Source organism: Motacilla alba, chromosome 24, assembly GCF_015832195.1.
Source record: "Motacilla alba alba isolate MOTALB_02 chromosome 24, Motacilla_alba_V1.0_pri, whole genome shotgun sequence".
NCBI classification, from domain to species: Eukaryota; Metazoa; Chordata; class Aves; order Passeriformes; family Motacillidae; genus Motacilla; species Motacilla alba.
Window position 1 is genome coordinate 2,168,215 of NC_052039.1, and position 13,323 is coordinate 2,181,537.

Consider the following 13,323-nt stretch of genomic DNA (forward strand, 5'->3'; position numbering starts at 1 on the left):
GCTCGGCCCCGCTCGGCCCCGGCCCCCGCCCCGGAGTGGCTGCGGCGGGGCCAAGCCGCGCCCCGCTCCCGCGCTATAAAAGCGCGGTGCGCCCCGCTCAGCAGGTACCGGCGGGGCCGCTCCGCTCCTCCAGCCTCCGCGGGTCCAGGAGGAGGAGGAGGAGGAGGAGGGAGGGAGGAAGGGGGGGGCCGGGCGCTGCTTTCTCCCCCCCGCGCCTCCCCCGAACCCCGATGCGGCCGGCCTGAGCCCGCCGGGACGATGCTGCCGCTGCTGCCGCTGCTGCTGCTGGGCGCGCCGGGGCTGCGCCTGAGCGCGGGGGCGCCCCCGGAGCCCGACTCGGCGCTGGTCACCCCCCTGCGCCTGGACCCCGACATCAACGGGCCCGCTTATTTCAGGGGGGGCCCGGCCGAGCCGCCCCGCGGGGGGGCAGGCGGTGGTGATCCAGCTCTCGGCTTTCGGGGAGGATTTCTACCTCCACCTCTCCCCCGACGCCCGGTTCATCGCGCCCGCCTTCGCCGCCCAGTACCTGGGGGCGGCCGCCCGCCCGCTGCCCGCTCTCCGCCACTGCTTCTATTCGGGGGATGTCAACGCCGACCGCGAGTCCTTCGCCGCCCTCAGCCTTTGTGGGGGGCTCCGGGGGGCTTTCGGCTACCGGGGAGCCGAGTACCTGATCAGCCCGCTGGCGGCGGGGGCGGCCGGGGGACTCCATCGCCTGCAGCGCCGCAGCCCCGGCCGCCCCGTCGGGGCCGGAGCATCCCGCTGCGCCGTGGGCTCCGGGCTCACCCCCGGCGTGCTGCAGGCGCTCGACAAGTACCGGGGGCGTGCGGGGGGGGAAAGGCGGCCGCGCCAAGCGCTTCGCCTCGGTCCCGCGCTACGTGGAGACCTTGGTGGTGGCCGACGAGTCGATGGTGAAGTTCCACGGGGATGACCTCCAGCACTACCTGCTCACCCTGATGGCCACGGCCGCCCGCCTCTACAAGCACCCCAGCATCCGTAACCCCATCCAGATCTCCGTGGTCAAGTTCCTCCTCATCGGGCAGGATGACAAGGGGCCCAAAGTCACCAGCAACGCCGCCCTCACCCTCCGCAACTTCTGCGCCTGGCAGAAGAAGTGGAACAAGGTCAGCGACAAGCACCCCGAGTACTGGGACACCGCCATCCTCTTCACCAAGCAGGTGGGTGCAGGGGGGCCCGGAGGAGCTGCTCCCCCCTGTCACGGAGCCCTGCACTGGGCTGAGGTGTTCCGCCACCTGTCTGCGTGACGGGGGAGGTTGCGCCTGTGCCTGTCCCCCGTTCCCAGGGAATCTCCACTCTCAGATGCTGGGTGGGGGGACCAGAGGCATGGAGCAAGCAGACTTGGGCCAGCCCTTGCTGTCCCCTGGGCAGGTTTTGGCTAGCAGCCTGGAAAAATCCCTGCCATGGGGTGAATGAGGCCGGGAGGTGACCAAAGGCAGGGTGCCCCACGGGCAGGAACCTGCTGCTCTGTCTCCTGCCTCCATGCAGGAGCTTGGCAGCGAGTGCCCTGCGGCTCTGGCGTGCACCCTGAAGTGAGAGGTCTGAGCCCAGAAGAGGAGGAGCATGGTCCTGTTCCCCCTCCCCAGCTGGGAAGAGCTCACAGTGCCACCTGCCAAGAAAAAACCTCTCCCTGCTTCCTCTGACTCATGCGTGAGGTTCTCCTGAGAACCTGGACCTCTCCTCAGCACTGGCTGCGCTGCATGGACCCGGTTCAGGGCTGGAAGTGAAGCACCAGAGATTCAGCCAGCACTGCAGTCCTCGAGTGGGGGAGAGCAGAGAGCCCCAGCCGTGGGCTGGCTGCGTCCCTGTGGTGGGAGAGAGGCTTGGAGCTGCCTTTGGCGTGGCTCCGTGGTGATGTGGCGTGTGGGATGAACTCTGCATCCTCCCACCCCCACAAACTGGGTGACACTGAAGCTCCCACAGCCTCTCCCCATTGTTCCTCCCTCCCTGTAGTCCTGTCTCAGTGTGGACATCAGTCCAGTGCCTGCATCCCAAAATCCCTGATGGGATGGGAGGAGGATGAGCCCAACTTGGAGGGGTCAGTCACGTCTCATCCTGGCTGCAGCAGGCTTTGGCAGAAAAGGCTCCTTCCATTTTCTCCTTCCACTATCCCTGCCCAGATGTTTTTGGATTAGGGACAGGTGAGGAACTCCCCTCGGCAGCAGGGAGACCATTCCCAAAACATTTTTCCAGGTCAAGCACTTGTGGTGGGTGGGAAGGATATAGCATCCAGCTCAGGTCAGCTGTCCCTAGCCTGGGCTCAGCAAGGGCTGACAATGGCCTGGAGCAGGAATGATGCCGTGCAGGACGTGTAGGATCTTGTCCTGTGTGTCTTCTTGTCCTCCCCACCCCGAGCCAGCTGCAAATCCTTTGGGAGCACAGACAGGATGGAAGCCCAGGCTGCTGGAGCAGCTCACAGAGGACACTGCTGACACCTCTGCAGAGACGAGGCAGCTCCACCTCGGGTGGAAGCCCCGTGAGGTCACTGGAGCTGCACGTGGGACAGAGTCGGTCCCAGCGACTCAAAAGATGTGGATCACGTCTGGGCTGCATTTTTTACACATTGCTAAACCATCCATTCCTGAAATCCCAAAGCAAGCTCAATGCAAAGGCACACGGTCAGGGAGACATCTGCCTTCCTTGAGTGCATCCATCTGTGGTCCCCTGACATCCCGAAGCTTATCTTCCTGCCAAAAAGCTGTTACATAAGCCCCCGACTTAAATTTCACCTCCAGGCTGGTTGATAGGCAGTTTTCACTGTGATGATGAGCTGCTGACGAATGGGGCTCTCTTTTACTGCTTGGATTTGCTCCCTTCCAACACTGCCGATGCTGAGTGATGGATTTGCCTTTGGGAAGCTCAGTCCTGATCAGCTGGTGGGTGCAGATTCCCTTCCTACCTGAGCCACTGCTTGTTGGAGGGTCTTGCAGAGCATCCGGCCTTCAGCTGCCCTCCTGGAAATATCCCTGCACACCACGGCAAAGGCTTGTCCACCCTTCCCACCCCTCCTGGACCTCGGTGTCACACTGGCTGCACATCTTTGCTTTGCTGTAAAACCAAAGGGATGTTGCACGAAGGAACATCTGGCTGCAGCCTAGCACGTCGGGGAATTTGGAAACGGCAGCTCAAGCCTCAGCTTTTTGGAGTTGCTTTGGATGCACACAGGAAGCCTCTGTGGCAGGGAGAGTGCTTATGACTGAGTTATTGCACGAGGATCCCCCGACTGACCTGTGGAACGTCTTGAGAAGTTCACAAGGGATGACAAAACGCCTTGGGAGGTCCCATGTGGGAAGGTCAGGCTGGCAGGAGAGTGCTGATGCTCTGAGCAGGTTGCCTGCAGCCCCTTGGGGGACGTACCTGTGCCAGCAGGGGGGATACAGTGACAGAGAGCAAAGGCAGAGCCAGCTCCTTGCACGGTGCCTTCCCACCCCAAACCTCTTCCATTTCTCTCTGCTCCCATCCTGAGCAGCCTCAACACTGGCAAGGCTGAAGGAGGTATTCAGGTGGGGGATCAGGACCTCTCATTAAAGCCCAGAGATGCTGCCTGGCACCCCCAGGCTGTCCTGAGGAGGCTGGGGTGAGGAGTGAGGGAAAAGCCCCCAGAGAGCTGCTGGTGGTGTGTCCCAGCGAGGTTCAGAGCCAGAAGTGGGTCAGTGTGTCAGTGCAGGTGTTGGGCTGGGAGCCAAAGCTCGCTGTGCTGGCGAGGAAAGAACTCTTCAAAGAGCACTGAGAACTCTTCAAAGAGCACTGAGGAGGAGCAGCGAGCTGTGAGGCTGGGACATTCCTCCCCATGCCCCATCCTCGCCCCCAAACCCCCAGTGCTGGTCAGAGCATGGGCAGGGGCTCCTGGGCAAGCTGCACTCCTGGACTGGCTCAGGGTGGCGATGGCACTGGGTCTTGGGGGTGTTTTGGGGCTTGCCAGCACTGTTAACCCTGCCAGCACTGTTAATCAACCTGTGCCCAGCAGTGGTGGCACTGCCAGTGCAATATGGGGTTGCCACCTCTTCTCCTGGGATGCAGCAGGGCCCCAGCTGGGCAGGAAAATTGCAAAGCAAAGCGCTGAACTCAGTTGTATGATGGGGTTTTCCACCACCAGAGCAGACCCAGACGTTTCTTCACGTCACCTCTCTGGAGATCCCGGTCTTGCCTGTGCCTCCACGCTCCGTGGCCCCAGGTCTCCTGTTAAAGCCATCTCAGCCCTGGCTGGGGCTCTCTGAAGTCATCAGGACTGTTATTTACCCACGGCTGAACCTGCCTGCGCGGGAATGCCTTCAGCTTGGAAACCTTGCTGGAAATATTGGCAGAGCAGCTCCTGCAGGATTTTGAGCAACCCAGGCGCTTTGGCTGGGCGAGTGCTGAGCATGAATCACACTTATTTATAGCATGGGAGCGCCCAGCGAGTCCCTTACTTTTCTTTTCATGTGGAAAACAGCCCCGTGCCCGCTGCATGGCCTCCCTGGCAGCTCTGGGGCAGCACCGAGGGAGGGGAGGATGCTCCAGCCCTCCCAAACCAAAACCACAGCCCAGCAGGGGAAGGGAGCACCTGGGATAAGGTTACTGCCAGGCTGCACCATCAGTGTGTCTTAAATGGATGATTTTTAGCACGAGTACCTGGGGAAGGGCAGATCTGCCCACAGTGAGACCCTTCCCAGCCTCTCACCTGGCAACGTCTGTGCAGGATGTGGCTGTACTCAGTTTGGGGGTGGAAGCCTGGGCTGGTTTCTCCTTTGATCAGCTGGGCTTGGTTGCTCCTTGAAGGATGACTGCAGAGTGTCTTAGAGAGGCAGGAACACCTTCTTTAGCCTTGGAAACCTCTGGACCTGCTCCAGGGCTTTCTTGTTCCTTGGAAGAAGCCAAGAAATGAGACTGAGAAGTGGCTCAGCCCTGAGTCCAAGGCCAGATGTTCCCATCCACCCACCTGTGTCACCGTCCACCCACCTTGAGCTCACACTTAAGACCAAGGGAACCAGACTGGCTCCTCTGTGACAAAACCAGCTCCACCCTGGCCAGAGGAGCTGTTTGGGTAGGAAAAGCTGTTGCTGAAGGCAGGGCAGGATGCTACACACGTCCCTGGTGCAAACACACCCTTGCAGCCTGGGCTGGGTCAGGGCTGAGGTTTCTGACTCTGTATCCTGGTGTGGTTCCCACCCCTTTCAGCTTTCTTCCCTTTGGGAGCTCCCCGTGGGGGGGCAGGGATGAGGTGGAAAAGGGGAATGGTGACACCTGTGCTGTCCCCAGGACTAACCCCTTCCCTCTGTGACTGGCAGGACCTGTGTGGTGCCACCACCTGTGACACGCTGGGGATGGCAGACGTGGGCACCATGTGTGACCCCAAGCGCAGCTGCTCCGTCATCGAGGACGATGGGCTGCCCTCGGCCTTCACCACCGCCCACGAGCTGGGTAAGGCTCCCAGCTCTCCTCTTCCTCTCAGGAGCAGTGCCAGGAGCTGCCAGGGCTCAGAACAGCCCTGGTTTCAGCCTCTGGGAGATGAGACAATAGGCGGTGTCTGGTGGTAGGGAAACTCTGCCTTTCCTCCTGAGCCAGGTGGGAGAGGGCTGCTGAGGGAGCAAAAGGCTTTGCTCTCATGGTTGCTACCACAGCTGGGTTTCCAGGATTCAGGAGTCCTGAAATATCAGGCAGAGGGCACACCTACCTCTTGGAGGGAGGAGACAGCGGGGCAAGTGCTGAAGTCACCTGTCACCTCTTCACAATTTCCCTTGCCCTTTCTTTTCCATGTGCTTTCCACGTGCATGAGGCATCTGGGAGAGAGCTGGAATGTTTGCTGACTCTTCTGGGCTGTCCACAGCTGCAATCCTTGTGGGTCTGCCCCACTCCATGTCTCAGCCTCCCCTGAAAGAAGCTGGGTGGGTTCCTGCTCCTCGTGCTGTGCTGGGTTATTCATGCTGCCTCCCTTATCCCCAGGCCACGTGTTCAACATGCCCCACGACAACGTGAAGGCCTGTGAGGAGGTCTTTGGCCGGCTGAAGACCAACCACATGATGTCCCCCACCCTCATCCAGATCGACCGTGCCAACCCCTGGTCAGCCTGCAGCGCTGCCATCATCACTGACTTCCTGGACAGTGGCCACGGTGAGCCCTGCTGTGCCCCTCACCCCCTGCCTGTGTCCCTGTCCCCTTGGAACAGGGTCTAGCCCTGCAGGTGCTTGCTGGGAAAAGATGGTTGGCTGTAGAGCTCTTCCTCTCCTGGCTCTGTAAGCAAATTTAGAAGGAAATGGGAGGTTTTTGTAGCTTCCAGACCTCCTGGGTGTCCCCAGCAGTGACATCTGCACTCAGGCGGCTGGCACAGCTCCAAGGCATCACCAGGAGATGGATCCATCTGCATCTGGGATACAGCCAAGATCGAGGGCATCCCTGGGGTAGCTTTGGCCCAATCTCTCCCTCATGTCCCTGCGATGATGCCTTCCCTGGTCCCTACAACCCCCAGGAGCTGACAGAGCCCCTCTCCCCACTCCTGCAGGGGACTGTTTGCTGGACCAGCCTGCCAAACCCATCCCTCTGCCCGAAGACCTGCCGGGCACGAGCTACAGCCTGAACCAGCAGTGCGAGCTGGCCTTCGGGGTGGGCTCCAAGCCCTGCCCCTACATGCAGTACTGCGCCAAGCTGTGGTGCACGGGCAAGGCGCGCGGGCAGATCGTCTGCCAGACCCGGCACTTCCCCTGGGCCGACGGCACCGCCTGCGGCGACGGGCGCTTCTGCCTCAAGGGAGCCTGCGTGGAGAGGCACAACGTCAGCAAGTACAGGGTGAGTGCCTGCGCTGGGAGCCCAAAGCACCCCACAGGGTCACTCAGTGAGTACAGCACGGGTACCTGTACTGGGAACCCAAAACCAGGTCACTCAGTGAGTACAGCATGGGTACCTGTGCTATGAACCCAAAACCAGGTCACTCAGTGAGTACAGCATGGGTGCCTGTGCTGGGAACCCAAAACCACCCCACAGGGTCACTCAATGAGTACAGGGTGAGTGCCTGGGCTGGGAGCCCAAACCACCCCACAGGGTCACTCAATGAGTACAGGGTGAGTGCCTGCGCTGGGAGCCCAAAGCACCCCACAGGGTCACTCAGTGAGTACAGCATGAGTGCCTGTGCTGGGAACCCAAAACACCCCACAAAGACACTCAGTGAGAACAGGATGGGTACTTGTACTGGGAGCCCCAAAAGCACCCCACCGGGTCACTCAGTGAGTACAGGGTGAGTGCCTGTGCTGGGAGCCCCAAAAGCACCCCACAGGGTCACTCAGTGAGTACAGGGTGAGTACCTCTGCTGGCAGCCCACAGGGTCACTCTGAGCAGGTGCTGGCAGAGATATCCCCCATCTCCTGATGGTGGAGACCCAGCATGGGGACACTGATGTGGAAAGAGCAGGAGATCCCATGGGTAATCACGCCTTTCTCAAGGAGTGAGGCTGCTGCTCTCCTCCAGCCAGCCCTGGGCAAGTTTCACAGAATTTGCTGTGTTGGAAGGGACCCACAAGGATCATTGAGTCCAACTACCGGCCCTGCTCAGGACCATTCCCAAGAGTCACACCACACACTTGAGAGGATTGTCCAAATGCCTCTTGAGCTCAGTCAGGCTTGGGGCTGTGACCACTTTCCTGGGAGCCTATTCCAGTGCCCCAGCACTCTCTGGGGGAAGAACCTTTTCCTGATATCCAACCTAACCCTCCCCTGACACGACTTCAGACCACTCCCTGGGTCCTCTCACTGGTCACCACAGAGAAGAGATCAGCATCCACCCCTCGGGTCCCCTCTCCAGGAAGGTCTGCAGGCAGTTGGAGGTTTTCCTTGAGAAGGGATGGCTCCACGTGTGGAGGGGACGGGTGTGCGGCGCCTCAGGCTGTCCCTCCCTGCAGGTGGACGGCGGCTGGGCCAGGTGGGCGCCGTACGGGCCGTGCTCGCGGAGCTGTGGCGGTGGGGTGCAGCTGGCCAGGCGGGAATGCAGCGACCCCGTGCCGGCCAACGGGGGCTCCTACTGCGAGGGCATCCGCGTCAAGTACCGCTCCTGCAACCTGGAGCCCTGTGCTGCTGCAGGTAAGGGCTGGGGCTCGGCTCGGCCTGTGACAACCCTGGAAAACTAAAGCTGGAGGTGCAGGCTGGTGCCCAACACCACGTCCCTGTTATTTTCAGTGCCAGGGAAGAGCTTCCGTGAGGAACAGTGTGAGGCTTTCAATGGCTACAGTCACAGCACGAACCGCCTGACTGCCTCCGTCTCCTGGGTTCCCAAATACTCCGGTGTCTCGCCCCGGGATAAGTGCAAGCTCATCTGCCGGGCCAACGGCACTGGCTACTTCTATGTGCTGGCACCCAAGGTTGGTGAGAGACCCCCAGGGTCAGTGCCTGGACTGTGGGATGGCTCCAGCACCCCTGGAGATGAATAGATTTTCCTTATCTGGTGGGTGGATGGTGTTAGATGAGGTGCCACCAGTCTGGTAGGAATCAGCCTGGGGCTGGAGTTGGTCCATGGAGGGTCTTCCTCTGGAAGAATTAATTTTTTTTCCTCTTGTAAAGGTGCCTCTGGCATATTCCTGTGGTCCTGGGATAGAGGATGATAGTTTGGGTACTGGGGAAGCAACGGGCAGGGCAGGGTGCACATCCAGACATGGGACTGAGTGGGATGGTGTTAGCAGTGTCCCCTGTGCAGCTTCTTCCCTGCAACGGAAAGGGCAGGAAATTCTGTGGGTGGGAGAAAAGGGATGAAGTCCCATGTATCTTTTCTCAGAGACCCCAAAATCCTGCCTGCAAAGCAGAACATGAGCAAAGAGCGACATGGTGCCTGCTGGCATCTCCTCAGGACCTGTCAGATGGATTGGGGTGGGATGGACACAGGTGGGATGCCTCGGGAGGTGTGAGAGGGAAATGCAGCAGCTTGTTTTTCTGGCCTGGTGTAGGTTGTGGATGGCACCCCTTGCTCCCCGGACTCCACTTCGGTTTGTGTCCAGGGCAAATGCATCAAGGCGGGCTGTGATGGGAAGCTGGGCTCCAAGAAGAAGTTTGACAAATGCAGCGTCTGCGGAGGAGACAACAAGAGCTGCAAGAAGGTCTCAGGCTTGTTCACCAAACCCATGTGAGTGTTTGGCGACCACGTGTGCTTCTCTTACTCCAGCTCTGTGTTTTGGTGTGGGGGATGCAGGAAGGTTGTGGAGATGATGACAGGATAGATCCATCCAAATCTGCTGGTGCTCGTGTACATCACTGCACAGACACCTGGGCTGGCTCTGAAGGAGCAGCAGGACACATTTAATGTCCTGCTGACTTCTGCTGATGGAGAGCTGTTGAGCCAGAGGGGCTGAAACATCTTCCTGTAACTGGGTTACAACAGCCTAGACAAAACTCAATGCAGCGAGGAGATTCAAAATGATCTTCACTGCAGGAAGACAAACGTAGGGGTGGGAGGATCTCAGGGCTGAAGTAATGCACCATGCACCATGTCACAGATAGGATCTGACTGACGTTTCCCAAATGTTCTGTCTTCAGACACATGTTGGGTAATTGAATCATTAGTAATACTTTTATCTTTACGTGGTGGTTTCCCTCCCTGGGAAGCATTTTTCACAATAGAAGATTTCTATCTATATCATATTTGGAATAACATTGATTTGCATAGTGTTTTCTTTTTTCTGCATCCTGGGCAAAGGTTTGGCGCTTTCTCACTTTTCGCTGGTTCTGGACAGTTTTTTTTATCACGTGTCTATATCTTCTGCATCTGAAGCGTGGTCTGTGCATTGCGTCCTGTGCCTGATGTCCTGCCCTGCCCGCTCTTCTCTTTCAGGCACGGCTACAACTTCGTGGTGGTCATCCCCGCGGGCGCCTCCAACATCGACATCCGGCAGCGGGGCTACAAAGGACTCGTCAGCGACGACAACTACCTGGCGCTGAAGAACGCGCAGGGCAAGTACCTGCTGAACGGCCACTTCATCGTCTCGGCCGTCGAGAGGGACCTGATGGTGAAGGGCAGCGTCCTGCGCTACAGCGGCACCGGCACCGCCGTCGAGAGCCTGCAGGCCTTCAAGCCCATCCAGGAACCCCTGACTCTGGAGGTGCTCTCCGTGGGAAAGATGACCCCTCCCCGGGTACGCTACTCCTTCTACCTCCCCAAGGAGAGCAAGGAGGACAAGTCCTCCTACAAGAAGGAGGGCAAGACCCCGCCGGACCTCAACAACAGCGTCCTCAGCCTGTCCAACCGCCTGGACGGCGGGAGGCCGAGCTACAAACGCCCCTCCTACAAGTGGGCGGTGGGCGGCTGGGAGGCGTGCTCTGTCACCTGCGGCGATGGCTTGCAGAAGCGCTCGGTGGCTTGCCGCGACTCCTACGGCCAGCCGGCCGCCGAGTGCGACGCCGCGCAGCGCCCCGCCGACGTGCGGCTGTGCGGGGAGCCCTGCCCCGCCTGGGAAGCTGGACCGTGGTCTTCTTGCTCCAAGAGTTGTGGTCGGGGTTTCAAGAGACGGGCGTTGAAGTGCGTGGTGCCCACTGGGCGCCTGCTGCCCCGGGAGAGTTGCAATTTTCGGAGGAAGCCGCAGGAGCTGGATTTCTGCACCTTGAGGCCGTGCTGAGCAGCTCAAGGGGTGCCTGCAAGGAAGGGCATGGTGTTCCTATGGCTGCGTGCAGCCAAGCAGCAGCCGGAGGTTGGGACTGGGGGAGATGTCCGTAGCACATAGCAAAAGGGGGAAAAATAACAAAAAAATGGGAACAAAAAGGGACCTGGGTGTGGGGACAGCCCCGTGCACCTGGGAGAGAGGGCTTTTACCAACCAGGTCGCTTGGAGACAGAGCGGGAATGAACATCTACCTCGAAGCCACTGAACGACACGGAAACCACCGGTGGAGGCTGGGAACTGGGGGGACAGATGGGAGCGAGGAGGATCACCCCTGCCTGTGATGGATCTGTGGTACAGGCAGGGAGATGCCCCTAAATTGCACAGATGAAGCCTTCCCCCACCTTCCCAGGACCAACCCTACCTCCCTTCTCCCTGGACTCCCCCAACACTCATGCTAAACGGGACCAAAAGGATTTACCAATGCAACGACCACCGGTGCGATGAGGCACTGGGACTGATGCCTGCAGGGCTTGCTGGTGGGGACTTTGTTGTCCCAGCAGCATCCCTGGGCCAGGCTGGAAGGTGGTGGCTTTATTTTCATTCTCTCCTCGTGTTTATGACCTGACCAGTGTAAATTTTATGGTGCTTAACTCTGTATTTTTTTAACCTCCTTCCTCCCGTCCTGACGGATGTAAACCTTGCATAGCAGGGCTGGTGTTCCCAGGGGATCTCACCAGCCTGAAGTTTCCTATGGTGCTTTGGGACGGGGCTGTGTGAACATACAGATGCTCCTTTACACCTTGGTCCACCTGAAGCTTTTCAGGGCTAAAAGGGATCACAGTGGACCTGAGGTTTGAGCTGTCGTTCCAGAAAAGCAGCAAGCAGCTGTGCTGTAGTTCCACAGGGTCAGACACAGCCCCCCCAGCCACTGAGACTTCGCTTCACTCTGGAAATGGTGCTCAATGCTCAATGGGACCAGTATGTCATGCCCAGACATCCCATAGCCTCCAGCCTTTAGCCAGGCTGGGGTATTTTTCCTCTGTGTGAAGTCTCCCTGAGATATGCTGAGCTCTGTCAGAGCTGGGGTCTCTTCCCTGGCATCCCCTTGGAGCTGAGGGAGAGGGAGATTAATTTGGGTCTTTGGCTTTCCTGAGGAAAAAGGGGCTCAGTGGGGTTCAGGCATGCAGGGAAAGAGGGACTGTCAAACCTCTTGCTGCTGCAGAGCATCTACAACCATTTTCCCCCTCTGGTTATTCTGGGCTTGTTCTGTGCCTCTGGGGTTATTCTGCACCTCTGATGGTTTTGTATCATCGTGCCTGTTGTGGTCAGAGGCTGTTTTACCTCTTCCAAACCCCAGTTATCATTGAGGTCTCTTGCTCAGATCAAATCATCAAGGCACCATTGAATTTTTTGCTTTGTCACTGATGCAGGTGCTTCTTAATCAATGAGCTGTGACTGTCAGCAAACCAAAGCTTCTGGGTCAAGCTGTGCTGTTACTGGGATCAGCAGAAAGGTATTTTAGGGATGAGACACAGATTTTGGGTAGGCAGAAGATGCCATCTCACCAAATAAAGGCTTGGAGCCTGCCATGCTTGTTGGAGGTCCAACAAGGAAACTCCGTTGCCCCTTGTGTGGCTCTGGAAGGTCTCCAGCTGTGAGCAAGGTGAGAATGACAAGAAATGGGACAGGTGGCACGAGAGTTCCCTTCTTAGGTCTTTGCAGCAGCTCACAAACTCCTTGTGACAATGTTTGTGGGCTCATCCTCCCTAGGGATCCTCCCAGAGGATCGATCTAATGCCTCTTTCAACACAATCATGTTTTAGGTCTCCAGGCTGCTCCACAGAGCCAGGAGCAGATGTTGTGGTTGCTCTGCACAGCAGGGAACGGGAGTTAATGTTCTTAGGAAATCCCTTCCAGGTCTCCATTCCCATGAACATTCCACCCATTTTCTGAGGGTTTTCCTGCATATCTGAGCCCGCTGCGCTTTCCTCTGGGGACAGAGCTCCGAGGAGCTGCCCTTTAGTGTCCTGCCATCCCACAGCTGGTTTCTAAGCCACCGAGAAATTGCCAGCCTCGTTCCTGAGGAGGGGAGGGATTCCTCGTGTGTGGTTCTTCTGCTGAGGGTGCAGCAGAGGGACGGAGATGCCGATGGTGCTGGCTGCTTTGTGTATACCATGTATACTGAACATCGATCTCTGCTGTTCGTGCGTCAATAGCAAACCTGAAATAAATCTGTATTTAAAGTTACACCCGGGGGGACACGGTCCTGCAAGGGTTGTTTTGTTGGTGGCTGTGGGGCATTCCTTGTGTTATTGTGATCCTGACCCCTTTATTGTGTCAGCTCATTAACTAAAGAACAAAACTGATGCCTTCTTGGGCTTTGCTAAAAACAGAGGCCAGACGAATTAAGAGAATAAAAAGCAGTTCTATTTATTGAAGGATCTTCAGGTTCATTTCAGGCAGACAAAACCCCCCAGGGGCTACACCCAAAAATGGACTCACAGGTTTCACCCTTTTATAAGTTTGGTCCATTTGCATTTTGGGGTGAATCTTCCAATTCCAGCTTTAGCTAATGAAGGCATTGACCCCAAGTTTGCTGCCCCCCAACTCCCTTTTGTTCCTATCTCTCAGGCCTGAGGCAGTGAGGGGTCCTTGACTGCCAGGCTGGAGAGGAATTGTTGTGTCTGCCCCAAATGGGGGAGCAGCAGCTCCCACTGCGTGTGGAGTTTGGAGTTCTGCACTAAAGAACTGCAGGGTTAC

The 13,323-nt window shown here is 58.1% G+C and overlaps 1 protein-coding gene across 1 annotated transcript; it reads left to right on the forward strand.

The window, feature by feature from the left end:
• On the forward strand, positions 1-12,981 carry ADAMTS15 (ADAM metallopeptidase with thrombospondin type 1 motif 15). Its single transcript, XM_038161318.1, is given in 10 exon segments — positions 1-411; positions 413-831; positions 833-1,175; positions 5,283-5,415; positions 5,938-6,105; positions 6,494-6,777; positions 7,883-8,060; positions 8,157-8,338; positions 8,918-9,093; positions 9,799-12,981. Coding segments are annotated over 10 exon segments (2,817 nt in total). The 5' UTR covers positions 1-258; the 3' UTR covers positions 10,580-12,981.
• Positions 12,982-13,323: the final 342 nt, after the last annotated feature.